Source organism: Triticum aestivum, chromosome 3A, assembly GCF_018294505.1.
Source record: "Triticum aestivum cultivar Chinese Spring chromosome 3A, IWGSC CS RefSeq v2.1, whole genome shotgun sequence".
In the NCBI taxonomy this organism is placed as follows: Eukaryota; Viridiplantae; Streptophyta; class Magnoliopsida; order Poales; family Poaceae; genus Triticum; species Triticum aestivum.
The window spans coordinates 432428722-432447211 of NC_057800.1; the positions used below are offsets into that span (position 1 = coordinate 432428722).

At 45.3% G+C, this 18490-nt stretch overlaps 1 protein-coding gene across 1 annotated transcript; it reads left to right on the forward strand.

Annotated features, from left to right (window-relative positions):
* Nucleotides 1-14327: 14327 nt before the first annotated feature.
* LOC123061525 (calcium-dependent protein kinase 1) lies at nt 14328-18222 on the forward strand. Its single transcript, XM_044484654.1, has 8 exons — nt 14328-15114; nt 15749-15892; nt 15971-16123; nt 16445-16560; nt 16650-16817; nt 17159-17286; nt 17371-17470; nt 17896-18222. Exons 1-8 carry the CDS (start codon nt 14454-14456, stop codon nt 17980-17982), a joined length of 1557 nt encoding a protein of 518 aa, XP_044340589.1. The 5' UTR covers nt 14328-14453; the 3' UTR covers nt 17983-18222.
* Nucleotides 18223-18490: the final 268 nt, after the last annotated feature.

Consider the following 18490-nt stretch of genomic DNA (forward strand, 5'->3'; position numbering starts at 1 on the left):
AGTTTTCAGGCAGACTGTTTAACCAGTACCTTGCTGGTCCTCTGAGTTTTAGTGGGAGGTATTTGATGGCATGAAGGTCGTCTCCGCGAGCCATGTGAATATGGAGAAGAAAATCCTCAATCCATACCGCGGGATCGGTTGTTCCATCATATGATTCGATATTCACGGGTCTAAACCCCTCTGGGAATTCATGCTTCATTACTTCGTCAGTGAAGCAAAGTGGGTGTGCGGCGCCTCTATATTGGGCCACGTCGCGACGTAGCTTAGATGGAGTCCGCCTGCAGTTTTCGGCCCGGGCATAACTAGACTTGTCCCGTCCGAATAGGTAGCCGACGTCGTGTGTCGAGGCACGTCCTCGCGATCCGTAGATCGACCTATTATGTCGTGCTCTACTGTCCAGGTTCTGCCAAGGGTCGTATGTATGACCTCGAGCTGTTTTGTCTCTATTTTTTCTTTGGGGTGAGGCGGGCTGTTGTTCGGCTTGAGCTGCCGCTTTATCCCGACTACGTAGTGGTCGGTTAGCCGCATTGTCCCAACCGCGTGGTACAAGTGCCGACGCCTCCTCATCGAACTGAGGTAGCAATATGTGCTTCGGGTAACCCTTGGTTGTGTGCTTGGGATCGTATTCTTCGGCTACTAGGATGTTTATCCATCTATCCTTGAGAAAGTCTTGGTCAGCTTGAAGCTGCTGTTGTTTCTTTTTCAGGCTCCTTGTCGTGGCTAATAGCCGGCGTTTAAAGCGCTCCTGCTCAAGAGGTTCCTCAGGCACGATGAAATCCTCATCGCCGAGGCTCTCCTCATCCTCGGAGAGCGGAATATAATTACTATTCTCCGAGTCTTCGTGTATGGCCTGTTCATGCGGGCTATCGTGCCCGTCTTCCAGTTCATCATGTTCGGATGTTGCCCCAACAGGGGCTTCATTGTCTTCGGCATCGTCCGGGGTGTTGTTTTCTCCGGTGCCGGTATTACTGTCTTTTGCATGACGTGACTTAGAGCGGCGCCGCTGACGCCGGCGCCTGGTCTGTGTCTCAGGAGGTTTATCCTCAACTGGATCTTCTTTGTCATCGTCGTTAGTTTCTTTAGGTGTATCCACCATGTATACGTTGTATGAAGAAGTGAACGTCTTGCGTCCGGTGAGTAGTGGGTTTCGGCCCTGCTCTTTTTCGACATCGTCATCTATACCGTCGAAGTCTTCAGAGCCGTAATCGAGCATGTCGGTTAAGTCCTCGGCAGTGGCTATGGAGTGGGTGGCGGATGGGAAGCAAGATTCTCCATCATCAACCCCTAGTTCGAACCGAACATAGTTCGACTGTGAGTCCCCCGCCAAGGACAGGTTTTTCAATGAGTTTAGCATGTCGCCCAAAGGCGAGTGTTGGAAGATGTCTGCGGCGCTAAATTCGAAGATCGATAAACGATCAAGTTCAGCGTCCGCGGGCTCACATGGTTCGGAACTTACGGCTGGAGACGAGTCCGGAGTTCCCGTGGCACAGGTTGAAGGAAATATGCCCTAGAGGCAATAATAAAGTTATTATTTATTTCCTTATTTCATGATAAATTTTTATTATTCATGCTAGAATTGTATTAACCGGAAACATAATACATGTGTGAATACATAGACAAACAGAGTGTCACTAGTATGCCTCTACTTGACTAGCTCGTTGAATCAAATATGGTTAAGTTTCCTAGCCATAGACATGAGTTGTCATTTTATTAACAGGGTCACATCATTAGAGAATGATGTGATTGACTTGACCCATTCCGTTAGCATAGCACTTGATCATTTAATTTGTTGCTATTGCTTTCTTCATGACTTATACATGTTCCTATGACTATGAGATTATGCAACTCCCGTTTACCGGAGGAACACTTTGTGTGCTACCAAACGTCACAACATAACTGGGTGATTATAAAGGTGCTCTATAGGTGTCTCCAAAGGTACTTGTTGGGTTGGCGTATTTCGAGATTAGGATTTGTCACTCCGATTGTCGGAGAGGTATCTCTGGGCCCTCTCGGTAACGCACATCAATTAAAAGCCTTGCAAGCATTGTAACTAATGAGTTAGTTGCGGGATGGTGTATTACGGAACGAGTAAAGAGACTTGCCGGTAACGAGATTGAACTAGGTATTGAGATACCGATGATCGAATCTCGGGCAAGTAACATACCGATGACAAAGGGAACAACGTATGTTGTTATGCGGTTTGACCGATAAAGATCTTCGTAGAATATGTGGGAGCCAATATGAGCATCCAGATTCCGCTATTGGTTATTGGCCGGAGACGTGTCTCGGTCATGTCTACATAGTTCTCGAACCCGTAGATCCGCACGCTTAAAGTTTCGGTGACGATTGTATTATGAGTTTATGAGATTTGATGTACCAAAGGTAGTTCGGAGTCCCGGATGAGATCGGGGACATGATGAGGAGTCTCGAAATGGTCGAGACGTAAAGATCGATATATTGGACGACTATATTCGGACATCGAAAAGGTTCCGAGTGATTCGGGTATTTTCGGGGGTACCGGGGAGTTACGGGAATACGAGGAAGAAGTAATGGGCCTCATGGGCCAAGTGGTGGAAGAGAGGAGGCAGGGCGCGCGCCCCCCCTAGCCCAAACCGAATTGGACTAGGGGGCCGACCCCCCTTTCCTCCTTTTCCTGCCTCTCCTTCCTTCTCCTTCTCCTCCTTCCTTTCCTCCTCCTAGTAGGAGTAGGAAAGGGGAGTCCTACTCCTACTAGGAGGAGGACTCCTCCTCCTAGCGCGCCCATAGAGGGCCGGCCGGCCTCCCCCTTGCTCCTTTATATACGGGGGCAGGGGGCACCTCTAGACACACAAGTTGATCTGTTGATCTCTCCCAGCCGTGTGCGGTGCCCCCCTCCACCATATTCCACCTCGGTCATATCGTAGCGGTGCTTAGGCGAAGCCCTGCATCAGTAGCAACATCATCACCGTCATCACGCCATCGTGCTGACAGAACTCTCCCGTGAAGCTCTGCTGGATCGGAGTTCGCGGGACGTCATCGAGCTGAACATGTGCTGAACTCGGAGGTGCCGTGCGTTTGGTACTTGGATCGGTCGGGTCATGAAGACATATGACTACATCAACCGCGTTGTGCTAATGCTTCCGCTTTCGGTCTACGAGGTACATGGACAACACTCTCCCCTCTCGTTGCTATGCATCACCTTGATCTTGCGTGTGCGTAGGAATTTTTTTGAAATTACTACGTTCCCCAACAGTGGTATCAGAGCCAGGTTTTATGCGTTGATGTTATATGCACGAGTAGAACACAAGTGAGTTGTGGGCGATATAAGTCATACTGCTTACTAGCATGTCATACTTTGGTTCGGCGGTATTGTTGGATGAAGCGGCCCGGACCGACATTACGCGTACGCTTACGCGATACTGGCTCTACCGACATGCTTTGCACACAGGTGGCTGGCGGGTGTCAGTTTCTCCAACTTTAGTTGAACCGAGTGTGGCTACGCCCGGTCCTTGCGAAGGTTAAAACATCACCAACTTGACAAACTATCGTTGTGGTTTTGATGCGTAGGTAAGAACGGTTCTTGCTCAGCCCGTAGCAGCCACGTAAAACTTGCAACAACAAAGTAGAGGACGTCTAACTTGTTTTTTCAGGGCATGTTGTGATGTGATATGGTCAAGACGTGATGAGATATAAGTTGTTGTATGAGATGATCATATTTTGTTGAAGTTATCGGCAACTGGCAAAAGCCTTATGGTTGTCTGTCTATTGCATAAGATGCAAGCGCCAAATAATTGCTTTACTTTATCGCTATGCGATAGCAATAGTTGCAAGAGAAATAGTTGGCGAGACGACCATGTGACGACACATTGATATAGATCAAGATGATGGAGATCATGGTGTCATGCCGGTGACGATGGAGATCATGACGATGCTTTGGAGATGGAGATAAAAAGCACAAGATGATGATGGCCATATCATGTCACATATTATGATTGCATGTGATGTTTATCTTTTATACATCTTACTTTGCTTAGTTTGGCGGTAGCATTATAAGATGATCTCTCACTAAATTTCAAGATAAAAGTGTTCTCCCTGAGTATGCACCGTTGCCAAAGTTCTTCGTGCCCAGACACCACGTGATGATCGGGTGTGATAAGCTCTACGTCCATCTACAACGGGTGCAAGCCAGTTTTGCACACGCAGAATACTCACGTTAAGCTTGACGAGCCTAGCATATGCAGATATGGCCTCGGAACACTGAGACCGAAAGGTCGAGCGTGAATCATATAGTAGATATGATCAACATAGTGATGTTCACCATTGAAAGCTACTCCATTTCACGTGATGATCGGTTATGGTTTAGTTGATTTGGATCACGTGATCACTTAGATGATTAGAGGGATGTCTATCTAAGTGGGAGTTCTTAAGTAATATGATTAATTGAACTTTAATTTATCATGAACTTAGTCCTGGTAGTATTAGCATATCTATGTTGTAGATCAATAGCTCGCGATGTTGCTCCCCGTTTAATTTTTATATGTTCCTAGAGAAAACTAAGTTGAAAGATGTTAGTAGCAATGATGCGGATTGGATCCATGATCTGAGGTTTATCCTCATTACTGCACAGAAGAATTATGTCCTTGATGCACCGCTAGGTGACAGACCTATTGCAGGAGCAGATACAGATGTTATGAACGTTTGGCTAGCTCAATATGATGACTACTTGATAGTTTAGTGCACCATGCTTAACAGCTTAGAATCGGGACTTCAAAGACGTTTTGAACGTCATGGACCATATGAGATGTTCCAGGAGTTGAAGTTAATATTTCAAGTAAATACCCGAGTCGAGAGATATGAAGTATCCAACAATTTCTATAGCTAAAAGATGGAGGAGAATAGCTCAAGCAGTGAGCATGTGCTCAGATTGTCTGGGTACTACAATCGCTTGAATCAAGTGGGAGTTAATCTTCCAGATAAAATAGTGATTGACAGAATTCTCTAGTCACCATCACCAAGTTAGTAGAACTTCATGATGAACTATAATATGCAAGGGATAACGGAAACGATTCCCAAGCTCTTCGTGATCCAAAAATCGATGAAGGTAGAAATCAAGAAAAACATCAAGTGTTGATGGTTGACAAGACCACTAGTTTCAAGAGAAAGGGCAAAGGGAAGAAGGGGAACTTCAAGAAGAACGGCAAACAAGTTGCTGCTCAAGTGAAGAAACCCAAGTCTGGACCTAAGCCTGAGACTAAGTGCTTCTACTGCAAAGGGACTGGTCACTAGAAGCGGAACTACCACAAGTATTTGGTGGATAAGAAGGATGGCAAAGTGAACAAAGCTATATTTGATATACATGTTATTGATGTGTACTTTACTAGTGTTTATAGCAACCCCTTGGTATTTGATACTGGTTCAGTTGCTAAGAGTAGTAACTCGAAATGGGAGTTGCAAAATAAACAGAGACTAGTTAAGGGTGAAGTGACGATGTGTGTTGGAAGTGGTTCCAAGATTGATATGGTCATCATCGCACACTCCCTATACTTTCGGGATTAGTGTTGAACCTAAATAAATGTTATTTGGTGTTTGCGTTGAGCATAAATATGATTGGATCATGTTTATTGCAATACAGTTATTGATGTAAGTTAGAGAATAATTGTTGTTCTGTTTACATGAATAAAACCTTCTATGGTCATATACCCAATGAAAATGGTTTGTTGGATCTCGATCGTGGTGATACACATTTTCATAATATTGAAGCCAAAAGATGCAAAGTTAATAATGATAGTGCAACTTATTTGTGGCACTGCCGTTTAGGTCATATTGGTGTAAAGCGCATGAAGAAAATCCATGCTGATGGGCTTTTGGAATCACTTGATTATGAATCAGTTGATGCTTGCGAACCATGCCTCATGGGCAAGATGACTAAGACTCCATTCTCCGGAACAATGGAGCGAGCAACAGATTTGTTGGAAATCATACATACTGATGTATGTGGTCGGATGAATATTGAGGCTCGCAGCAGGTATCGTTATTTTCTGATCTTCACAGATGATTTGAGCAGATATGAGTATATCTACTTGATGAAACACAAGTCTGAAATATTTGAAAAGTTCAAAGAATTTCAGAGTGAAGTGGAGAATCATCGTAACAAAAATAAAAGTTTCTACGATATGATCGCAGAAGTAAAATATTTGAGTTACGAGTTTGGCCTTCAGTTAAAACAATGTGAAATAGTTTCACTACTCACGCCACCTGGAACACCACAGTGTAATGGTTTGTCCGAACGTCGTAACCGTGCTTTATTAGATATGGTGCGATCTATGATGTCTCTTACCGATTACCACTATCGTTTTGGGGTTATGCATTAGAGACAGCTACATTCACGTTAAATAGGGCACCATCTAAATCCGTTGAGACGACACCGTATGAACTATGGTTTGGCGAGAAACCTAAGCTGCCGTTTCTTAAAGTTTGGGACTGTGATGCTTATGTGAAAAAGTTTCAACATGATAAGCTCGAACCCAAATCAGAGAAGTATATCTTCATAGGATACCCAAAAGAAAATCTTGGGTACACCTTCTATCACAGATCCGAAGGCAAGTTATTCGTTGCTGAGAATGGATCCTTTCTAGAGAAGGAGTTTCTCTCGAAAGAAGTGAGTGGGAGGAAAGTAGAACTTGATGAGGTAACTGTACCTGCTCCCTTATTGGAAAGTAGTTCATCACAGAAATCTGTTCCTGTGACTACTACACCAATTAGTGAGGAAGCTAATGATGATGATCATGTAACTTCAGATCAAGTTACTACCGAACCTCGTAGGTAAACCAGAGTGAGATCCGCACCAGAGTGGTACGATAATCCTGTTCTGGAGGTCATGTTACTTGACCATGACAAACCTACGAACTATGAGGAAGCGATGATGAGCCCAGATTCCGCGAAATGGCTTGAGGCCATGAAATCTAAGATGAGATCCATGTATGAGAGAAAAGTATGGACTTTGATTGACTTGCCCAATGATCGGCGAGCCATTGAGATTAAATGGATCTTCAAGAGGAAGACGGACGCTGATAGTAGTGTTACCATCTACAAAGCTAGAATTGTCGCAAAAAGGTTTTCGACAAGTTCAAGGTGTTGACTACGATGAGAGTTTCTCACTCGTATCTATGCTTAAGTCTGTCCGAATCATGTTAGCAATTGCCGCATTTTATGAAATCTGGCAAATGGATAAACAAAACTACATTCCTTAATGGATTTATTGAAAAAGAGTTGTATATGATGCAACCAGAAGGTTTTGTCAATCCTAAAGGTGCTAACAAAATATGCAAGCTCCAGCGATCCATCTATGGACTGGTGCAAGCATCTCGGAGTTGGAATATACGCTTTGATAAGTTGATCAAAGCATATAGTTTTATACAGACTTGCGGTGAAGCCTGTATTTACAAGAAAGTGAGTGGGAGCACTACAGCATTTCTGATAAGTATATGTGATGACATATTGTTGATCGGAGATAATGTAGATTTATTCTGCAAAGCATAAAGGAATGTTTGAAAGGAGTTTTTTCAAAGAAAGACCTCGGTGAAGCTGCTTACATATTGAGCATCAAGATCTATAGAGATAGATCAAGACGCTTGATAAGTTTTTCAATGAGTACATACCTTGACAAGATTTTGAAGTAGTTCAAAATGGAACAGTCAAAGAAGGAGTTCTTGCCTGTGTTACAAAGGTGTGAAGTTGAGTAAGACTCAAAACCCGACCACGGCAGAAGATAGAGAGAGAATGAAAGTCACTCCCTATGCCTCAGCCATAGGTTCTATAAAGTATGCCATGCTGTGTACCAGACCTATTGTATACCCTGCCCTGAGTTTGGCAAGGGAGTACAATAGTGATCTAGGAGTAGATCACTGGACATTGGTCAAAATTATCCTTAGTGGAATAAGGATATGTTTCTCAATTATGGAGGTGACAGAAAGTTCGTCGTAAAAGGTTACGTCGATGCAAGTTTTGACACTGATCCAGATGACTCAAAGTCTCAATCTGGATACATATTGAAAGTGGGAGCAATTAGCTAGAGTAGCTTAGTGCAGAGCATTGTTGACATAGAAATTTGCAAAATACTTACGGATCTGAATGTGGCAGACCCGTTGACTAAACTTCTCTCACAAGCAAAACATGATCACACCTTAGTACTCTTTGGGCGTTAATCACATAGCGATGTGAACTAGATTATTGAATCTAGTAAACCCTTTGGGTGTTGGTCACATGACGATGTGAACTATGGGTGTTAATCACATGGTGATGTGAACTATTGATGTTAAATCACATGGCGATGTGAACTAGATTATTGACTCTAGTGCAAGTGGGAGACTGAAGGAAATATGCCCTAGAGGCAATAATAAAGTTATTATTTATTTCCTTATTTCATGATAAATGTTTATTATTCATGCTAGAATTGTATTAACCGGAAACATAATACATGTGTGAATACATAGACAAACAGAGTGTCACTAGTATGCCTCTACTTGACTAGCTCGTTGAATCAAAGATGGTTAAGTTTCCTAGCCATAGACATGAGTTGTCATTTGATTAACGGGGTCACATCATTAGAGAATGATGTGATTGACTTGACCCATTCCGTTAGCATAGCACTTGATCGTTTAGTTTGTTGCTATTGCTTTCTTCATGACTTATACATGTTCCTATGACTATGAGATTATGCAACTCCCGTTTACCGGAGGAACACTTTGTGTGCTACCAAACGTCACAACGTAACTGGGTGATTATAAAGGTGCTCTACAGGTGTCTCCAAAGGTACTTGTTGGGTTGGCGTATTTCGAGATTAGGATTTGTCACTCCGATTGTCGGAGAGGTATCTCTGGGCCCTCTCGGTAATGCACGTCACTTAAAAGCCTTGCAAGCATTGCAACTAATGAGTTAGTTGTGGGATGATGTATTACGGAATGAGTAAAGAGACTTGCCGGTAACGAGATTGAACTAGGTATTGAGATACCGACGATCGAATCTCGGGCAAGTAACATACCGATGACAAAGGGAACAACGTATGTTGTTATGCGGTTTGACCGATAAAGATCTTCGTAGAATATGTGGGAGCCAATATGAGAATCCAGGTTCCGCTATTGGTTATTGGCCGGAGACGTGTCTCAGTCATGTCTACATAGTTCTCGAACCCGTAGGGTCCGCACGCTTAAAGTTTCGGTGATGATTGTATTATGAGTTTATGAGATTTGATGTACTGAAGGTAGTTCGGAGTCCCGGATGAGATCGGGGACATGACGAGGAGTCTCGAAATGGTCGAGACGTAAAGATCGATATATTGGACGACTATATTCGGATATCGGAAAGGTTCCGAGTGATTCGGGTATTTTCGGGGGTACCGGGGAGTTACGGGAATACGAGGAAGAAGTAATGGGCCTCATGGGCCAAGTGGTGGAAGAGAGGAGGCAGGGCGCGCGCCCCCTAGCCCAAACCGAATTGGACTAGGGGGCCGACCCCCCTTTCCTCTTTTTCCTGCCTCTCCTTCCTTCTCCTTCTCCTCCTTCCTTTCCTCCTCCTAGTAGGAGTAGGAAAGGGGAGTCCTACTCCTACTAGGAGGAGGAGGACTCCTCCTAGCGCGCCCATAGAGGGCCGGCCGGCCTCCCCCTTGCTCCTTTATATATGGGGGCAGGGGGCACCCTAGACACACAAGTTGATCTGTTGATATCTCCCAGCCGTGTGCGGTGCCCACCTCCACCATATTCCACCTCGGTCATATCGTAGCGGTGCTTAGGTGAAGCCCTGCATCGGTAGCAACATCATCATCGTCATCACGCCGTCGTGCTGACAGAACTCTCTCGTGAAGCTCTGCTGGATCGGAGTTCGCGGGACGTCATCGAGCTGAACGTGTGCTGAACTCGGAGGTGCCGTGCGTTCGGTACTTAGATTGGTCGGATCGTGAAGACGTACGACTACATCAACCGCGTTGTGCTAACGCTTCCGCTTTCGGTCTACGAGGGTACTTGGACAACACTCTCCCCTCTTGTTGCTATGCATCACCTTGATCTTGCGTGTGCGTAGGAATTTTTTTGAAATTACTACGTTCCCTAACACAGGTATCGTGTGAGATCAAGTCTATGTGCGGCTCCAACGCCAGCGAATCTGTGACCTCCGTGGCGGGGTTGAGATTCCCGTCCTTGGATGGCGCAGTCTGCTCCGGATCTAAGGCCAGAGCGGTTATGGAAGCTGTCTCCTGGATGCAGTCCGATGACAGATTTAGGTCATGTCCCTTGGGGTGGGCAGGAGTGGTAGCCGCGGTATCGAATCCGGTGAAGATCAAGTCCCCACAGATGTCCGCAACGTAGTTCAAGCTCCCAAATCTGACCTGATGGCCAGGGGCGTAGCTTTCGATCTGCTCCAGATGGCAAAGCGAGTTGGCCCGCAGAGCCAAGCCGCCAAACACAAAGATCTGTCCGGGGAGGAAAACTCCTCCTTGGGCAGCATCGTTGTAGGTGGTTGAAGGAGCCATCGAACCTCTTGATGACAACACAGTGGAACTCTCAATGAAAGCACCAATGTCGGTGTCAAAACCGGCGGATCTCGGGTAGGGGGTCCCGAACTATGCGTCTAAGGTCGATGGTAACAGGAGACAGGGGACACAAATGTTTTACCAGGTTCGGGCCCTCTCTATGGAGGTAATACCCTACGTCCTGCTTGATTGATCTTGATGAATATGAGTATTACAAGAGTTGATCTACCATGAGATCATAATGGCTAAACCCTAGAGGTCTAGCTTGTATGGCTATGGTAATGTATGCCTTCTCCGGACTAAGTCCTCCGGTTTACATAGACACCGGGAGGATCTAGGGTTACACAAGGTCGGTTACAAAGAAAGGAATCTACATATTTGGTCGCCAAGCTTGTCTTCCATGCCAAGGAGAGCCCCATCCAGACACGAGGTGCAGTCTTCGGTCTTCGTATCTTCACAGCCCATCAGTCCGGCCCATGGCTAACAGGCCGGATGCCCAAGGACCCCTTAGTCCAGGACTCCCTCACCCATGCTCACCGGGAAGCGAGCTCTTTAACCTCCATCCACCAGTCGCCCGCCTCGCTCACAACTTCTTCATTAATGGCGCCCTAGCACTGTTTAACACGCGGTTAATTAAAGCACCTGGACGGAGGGTGTTTTCTTGTGATCCCATGGCCCCGCTCAACATTAGCATTTTCTTTGTTCGTGTTTTCAACTCGTATTCCAACCTAATTTATGCCACATAGGGCAACAGATAATACAACAACAAATAAATTGGCAATGGATAATACGACGACAAATTTTACAATGGCACGGATAATAATTGTCTTACATATTCTGAATAATTTAAAATGCCATATGCGGTAAAGCACGAAAGACGCGGTGGCAAGAGAAGAAGGAAATCACAGACAACGATCTAGCTCGCTACTGTCTTTACTCCTTGATGGATCACCGAGCGACGACATCCTCCAGCTCCTTCTTCAATTCCTCACGACTTTGCTTGAAAGCAGCCACGGATTCCTCCACCTCCTTCTCGCGCTCGATCCAGAGCTTCCTCAAGTCACCCATCAGTTCCTCGACGACCGCTGTCAGTGTCATCCCCGAGGCACTGCTCTGCTCATGCAGCATCTTCCAGCCGGCGGCCTCCTCCTCCTTCTCGGCGAGCTCCTTGAGGAGCTTCGCATTGTCACCCATGAGTTGCTCGACGAGGCTGGTCGCCTTCTCAACCGAGGCATCGCTGATCTCGAGCAGCTTCATCAAGCCGTCGACCAGCTCCTGCTGCTTAATGAGGCCAACGAGAATGTCATTGTCGCCGGCCAAGGACTTCAGCAATGCGAGCTCGTCGCGATCACCGATGCAACAAGTGCGCTTGTGAGAGCCCTCGTGTGCCCGTGATAGCTCGTTTGAGGGCTCCACGGCGCGCCAGGATATCTCTGCTGCGGCTGACCCTTGGTGGAGGGACCTCTCTAGTGCTTCTGCGGCCTTGGTCTTTGCTCCCTGGTTATATGTCCACCCGAAACTCCTCCTACCGGTCATGGCAGAACGACTGGACAGAAAATACCAGTTTTGTGGGTGATGAGGAGAGGAATTGTGAAGTAATTTTCGAGTGGTTAGTTTTTATAGCCCGGTGCTAAGTGTGGACACATATTGGTTTGATCGGTGTGAACAGATTTGCAGTTACTTATTGCGTTGTAATATGCAATGTGACGAGAAACAATATCAAAATTTATTGATGGTTCTGGGCCTACAAAGCCTGTTTCTAATGTTCTGGCTCATCGCAAATAGTTCTTATGGAGCAACCATATGCCACGCATCGAAAGCCCAAAACAGCCCTCGGATGACGTACGTGGGCCCATGTTCTCGGATGTACGTGTACGTGTCTGCCCACTATCACACACATCTTATTTACACGAATCGTTTGTGTTTTTTTGGCTTATCGCAAACAGTTCATCTATGTGAACTGTATGCCGCATATCACACATATCTTATTAAGTTGAACCATTTTTGTTCTGTACCCTAATCGAAAACAGTTCGTCCGAGTGAACCGTATGCCATATAACACACACACACACCTTGATCTGGCTAACCGTTTCTGCTGTGTTGCCTAATCACAAACAGTTAATCGGAGCGAACTGTATGCCGTATATCGCACACACCTTGATATGGCTGCCCGTTTATGTTGTTTTGTCTCATCGCAAACAGTTCGTATGGAATATTATGACAGTTATCAAATAGAATCATGTAAAATCCTAATCACCCTTGTATTCAATTTGATAAACACTTGAACTTCGCGAATCGACCACTTGTAAGTTTAATTTTAGATGTAAAGGAAGAGGGATGTTCTCCGTGATCTTCATCCGTAGAGCCTCCAATCTATAAAATTGGAAGTTTGAAACCCATCAAAAAATCACCACATGAGTTGAAAACAAAAGAAAAACACATGAATAGCTTGAACATAAGTGACCGAACGGACTGGTCATTAATCAAATGTCCATTGCCACATCGGGCAAATGACCAAATCTTCCTCGCGCTGTCCATGGTCTGCCTTGCCAGCAACAGGATACCGCTCTCACCATCTCCATTCCCAAGGCCTCCTCCAACCTCCAGGGGCATGGTCGGCCTGCTCCAAATCCATTCACAAGCAATCAATAGCAACCATTCATAGCAAAACATGGCCACGACACTCTAGAGTACAATGGACGCACTTGGGAATCAACAACATCAGAACATGAACATGACCATGGTACTAAATTTATCCCAAAATAATATCAGAAACACCTGAGTGCAGTTAGTTGTAACCATGGTACTTCGTGAATCAACAACATATGTACTAATCACGCAAGAATGCACCCATAGGGAATTGATAGCATCTGGACCCAAAAGGAAAGAACACGCAAGAGTACTAATCTATAGCAACCATAACAGGAGGTTACCTTGATGTGGTGGGCGGCGCAGCTCCGGACGACCGGCATGGAGGGGCCGAGGGGCCGCTGGGTGGGCCGAGTCCTGCTCGGGGGCGAACAGAGGTGGGCAGAGCACCTCCGGGCGACGGTGGAGAGGACCATCAATGGGCGCCAGAGTGGAGGCGGCTAGGAACCCTAGCGTCGCGGTCGGGAAGATGGATTAGGTTGCTTCGGCAGGGAGGAGAAGGCGTGCGCAGCAAAGCCAGAGGATCTGGGATGGAAGGATACGGCCTGACTGCCTTCGTGGGGAAGTTTCTTTTTTCTCTGCCTATTTCCTTTTTTAAAGTTCTCTGGCTATTTTCTTTTAACCGAGGGAGGTGTTACTTGCGGGAATTGTGCCCTATCGTGACACTAAAAATCGCATGCGTGGCATAGCCCAGGGAACACCATTTACGCTATCCTTATTGTATTTGATTTGGAGGAATTTGACTTGTAGGGGATTCAGTCCCCTTCAATTCCTGCAAAACCTCTTTAATTTCCTGTCAACCAAACGCAGCGTGATTGGGAGGGTCAGATCGTGCTAAACTTTTAAAGAGGAATCAAATTACGAAAATCCTAGACTTACGGTCAGAATCGCACGGAAGGGGCTTACTGGAGTACGTGTCCCCCCATGAATCTCCCTCCTTCCCGTGCTTTCAGTCGTGGGCCCTCCTGATTCCTAATCAACTGATGCCATGTCAGCCTGTAGCTTCTAATGCATAAGATGGAGTCCGTAAGTGTAGCAAATCCCATCAAATTATACTACTAAATTTTGGTGAACTAGAAACACACAGTGATTTCTTTCACGGCTCACGGACGGACAAAGCTCCCCGCCACAGCCCGGCAAGTCGCTTCCCTTCCGCACCCACCCGATCGATCCCCCACCCCAACGCCGCAGCGCAGATCACGCGGTCGTCTCTCCCCCAAAACTCCCACGCTAGAGCTGCTGCTGCTTCAAAACCCGGCCCCCTATTGCCTCGATCTCCCCTCGTCAAACCCATTCACACACAATGGGCAACCGCACCTCGCGCCACCGCCGCGCCGCCGCCGACCAGCCGGCCACGGCCCCTCCGCCGACGGCCCAGCCCAAACCCCAGCCGCCGCCGAAGCCCCAGACGGCGCCGGCCCCGGCCCCGACGCCGGAAGCGGGACAGGTGGCCATGGGCCGCGTTCTGGGACGCCCGATGGAGGACGTGCGCGCGACCTACACCTTCGGCCGCGAGCTCGGCAGGGGGCAGTTCGGGGTCACCTACCTCGTCACGCACAAGGCTACGGGCCAGCGCTTCGCCTGCAAGTCCATCGCCACGCGGAAGCTCGTCCACCGCGATGACATCGAGGATGTGCAGCGGGAGGTGCAGATCATGCACCACCTCACGGGTCACCGCAACATCGTCGAGCTCCGCGGCGCCTACGAGGACCGCCACTCGGTCAACCTCATCATGGAGCTATGTGAGGGCGGGGAGCTATTCGACCGCATCATCGCGCGGGGGCACTACTCCGAGCGAGCCGCCGCCCTGCTCTGCCGCGAGATGGTCTCCGTCGTGCACAGCTGCCACTCCATGGGGGTTTTCCACCGGGATCTCAAGCCCGAGAACTTTTTGTTTCTCAACAACAAGGAGGACTCGCCGCTCAAGGCCACTGACTTTGGCCTCTCCGTCTTCTTCAAACACGGTGAGCGCTTCATTTGACCACCTCAGTCGGGTTATATGGATTGAATTATGGGAGATTCTTCCCGTGTTCGACTTGATGTGGATTTTGGTTTGACTTTGAACCGATTTCCGTGGATCGACAGGTTTGAAGTTGGGAAGTGCTAAAATTAGAGCTACGGAGTAGATACGAGACAGCAATTGGCTTATGCTTAATGTCATACTTAGATCTTGTAGATAGATATTATAGCTGTGATTCTTGTTGTGTGCTGTTGTTGATATGGGGGTCTAGTGATCGACCATCTAACCTTACTACTTTGGGGACAGCTCTGGCTTGGTGCACAATGTGATAATGAAATGACATTGTAGATTTGCATTATATACACTTTGAGCACAGTGTTGTTTCTATCATTGATAGTTGAGGGGAAAAAAGGATGGCATATATACCTGCAAAACATGCGGGCATGTGTATCAGAAATGATACCTAAAATTATCCGACGAAACCAGTTGCTTCACATGCAAACGGTTGGTCACCGCCGAAGATTCTTGTTGTTGTCGTGCTGTTTATCACTAGAAAGTAGAAAGTAGAGCTGGCTGTTAATTTTCTTTGTATTCACGGCATGTTTAGAGTGAGCTAAGGGCTACTCTGCATCTTACAGGGGAGCAGTTTAAGGATCTCGTTGGAAGTGCGTATTATGTTGCTCCTGAGGTTCTGAAGCGGCACTATGGAGCAGAAGCTGACATATGGAGTGCGGGGATTATTCTGTACATCCTTCTGTCTGGTGTTCCTCCTTTTTGGGCAGGTGATGTGTGCCAATTCGCATCTCAGTTAGATTTTTTGCTTTTTATTTATCTGCTAACGCGCATGTTCTATTTTCCAGACAATGAGGATGGCATATTTGAGGCTGTCTTGCTTGGTCACATAGATTTCTCATCTGACCCTTGGCCTTCAATATCTAATGGTGCAAAAGATTTGGTGAAGAAGATGTTGCGGCAAGACCCCAAAGAGCGCTTGACTGCTGCAGAAATTTTGAGTAATTATTCAACTGCTCTTTCTGTTATCATGTGACTGCACACACATTTCATAGCATGGCATTCTTATTTGTAAATAGATGTGCACTTGCCTAGTAGGTTAGTAGCAAATCAACATCAGCCATTCGTCCCAGTGTGTTCCATCTGTAGTTTTTTAAATACAAAAGCACTGCTAATAATGTTATACTTCTATTGGTAATTCAGAAGTAGATTACTGAGTTTATTTTCGTTGTTGAAGACCTGTCATCTTTTTTTAGGAACTAAATATTCATTTATGTACTGTTTGCAAATATACTTTCTTATCTAATACTTTACACATTTAGATCACCCATGGATTAGGGAAGATGGAGAGGCTCCAGATAAGCCACTTGACATTACTGTTATCAGTAGAATGAAGCAATTCCGGGCGATGAACAAGCTTAAGAAAGTTGCATTGAAGGTTATTGAAGACTTCATAATATTTACCTTCCCTACTGACATTGAGTTTCATTAGCAACTAAGTCTACTATTTTTCTCCATTATAACCAGATCGTTGCAGAGAACTTGTCTGAGGAAGAGATAACAGGCTTGAAAGAAATGTTCAGATCCCTGGACACTGATAACAGTGGGACAATTACTCTTGAAGAGCTAAGATCTGGTTTACCAAAACTTGGCACCAAAATTTCTGAATCAGAAATTACACAGTTAATGGAGGCGGTATGTTTGTACTCCACAGGCATATACTCTTGTTTTTTTTACATGCTACATTTTCCCATACCATATGAATTCCCTAAGTTTAACCCAAATGACCTATCCAGTTCGGAAGTTTGGAAGCAACTACCTTACTTAAAAGAAAAAGAAAATAGGCCACTTGCAACTTCACATAGCTTTCTTGACGATGATGTATCAATGTAGACCACAAAATATCATTGTGTGCCATTTGATGGGAAGAGTTTGATGGTAGCATTTAAAAGTGCTTTGCAACTGTTTCCAACTTTCGGTAGATCTAGCATAAGCCATTTTGTGTCCTTATTCTTTTTCCCTTTATTACAAAACAGGCTGATGTTGATGGAAATGGGACCATTGATTATTCTGAGTTCGTATCAGCGACAATGCACATGAATAGATTGGAGAAGGAAGACCACATACTTAAAGCATTTGAATATTTTGATAAGGACCACAGCGGGTAATTGAACTTAAACTTGAATGTCAAATTTTGAGTTGTGACTGTTTGCATTTTTTTTCTCATTGCTGAAATCTTTGTGTGCAGATACATAACAGTAGATGAGCTGGAAGAAGCTCTGAAGAAGTATGACATGGGGGATGATAAAACAATTAAAGATATTATCGCTGAAGTAGATACAGATCATGTAAGTCTATGTTACAAACATCAAAATCATTGCACATATAATCCACTTGTTCAGGAATGAAAAGTTTGATATGCGTGTGCCATGTGCACATGTCAGACTTCTTTCATGATGCTGTCATCTCTTTTGTTTTGCTTTTGCTAGGATTTACTCATCTATCTATATTAGTGATGTATATAAATGCATTGAACTAAATTCATGTAGATAAGTATAAATAAGAATGTGTGCAATATATCTTAACCAGTTTGTTAACCGATTCTATGACTCCATCCGTAAACTTGTATCGTCACTACTTCTGCTTCACCATGGAGAATGACAATCATTACTGACCCTATTTTACATTTTTGGAGCTATAACTTGAGTTAACAAATGGCTGCCTGGCTCAGTTCATCACGGTGCTAATAATTTGCTTCTTATTAATTGTTCAGGATGGAAGAATCAACTACCAGGAGTTCGTTGCCATGATGAGAAACAACAGCCCTGAGATTGTTCCAAATCGGCGGCGCATGTTCTAATTATCTTCCTGGCCCCATTATCGTCCAAGAATAATTTTGAGGGATGTGCCGCTTTGATGTTATTGTCCCTCATCTTTAGATTTGGCGTGTATTTCCTTGATCACATGATCGGTTTCATTGCTACACCGAGGGTATTATGATCATATGCGTACTACCTCCTGATCATTTATATGAAAACAGGCGTTGTGTAACAGTTTTTTTAATGATTATGTTAAGCAGCGCTATATTATTCTGAACAAACATAGCTCAAATGTGGTTCTGAATGTCCATGATGAAATGTTGATCGATGCAGATGCGCCACCTACAAGTAGCGAACTTTGCTTTTGAACTTCATAGAATTACAGCTCATACGTTGCAATGGGTAGAAATATTCTAGCTCGTGATTTACCTGTTCTTATTAATGTGGTTGTGTAGATAAGTGCTTATATGAAATAAATCCTACCCATGATTTACCTGCCAAAATAAAATAAAATCTTGCTGTGGTTTATCAGCCAAAATTAATTATAGG

Bases quoted from the DNA above. Each gene is read 5' to 3' on its own strand.
- LOC123061525 (XM_044484654.1), top strand. From the start codon at position 14,454: ATGGGCAACCGCACCTCGCGCCACCGCCGCGCCGCCGCCGACCAGCCG. The intron at 16,124-16,444 runs GTAATTATTCAA...TTACACATTTAG, and splicing joins GACTGCTGCAGAAATTTTGA to ATCACCCATGGATTAGGGAA. The intron at 17,287-17,370 runs GTAATTGAACTT...CTTTGTGTGCAG, and splicing joins TTTGATAAGGACCACAGCGG to ATACATAACAGTAGATGAGC.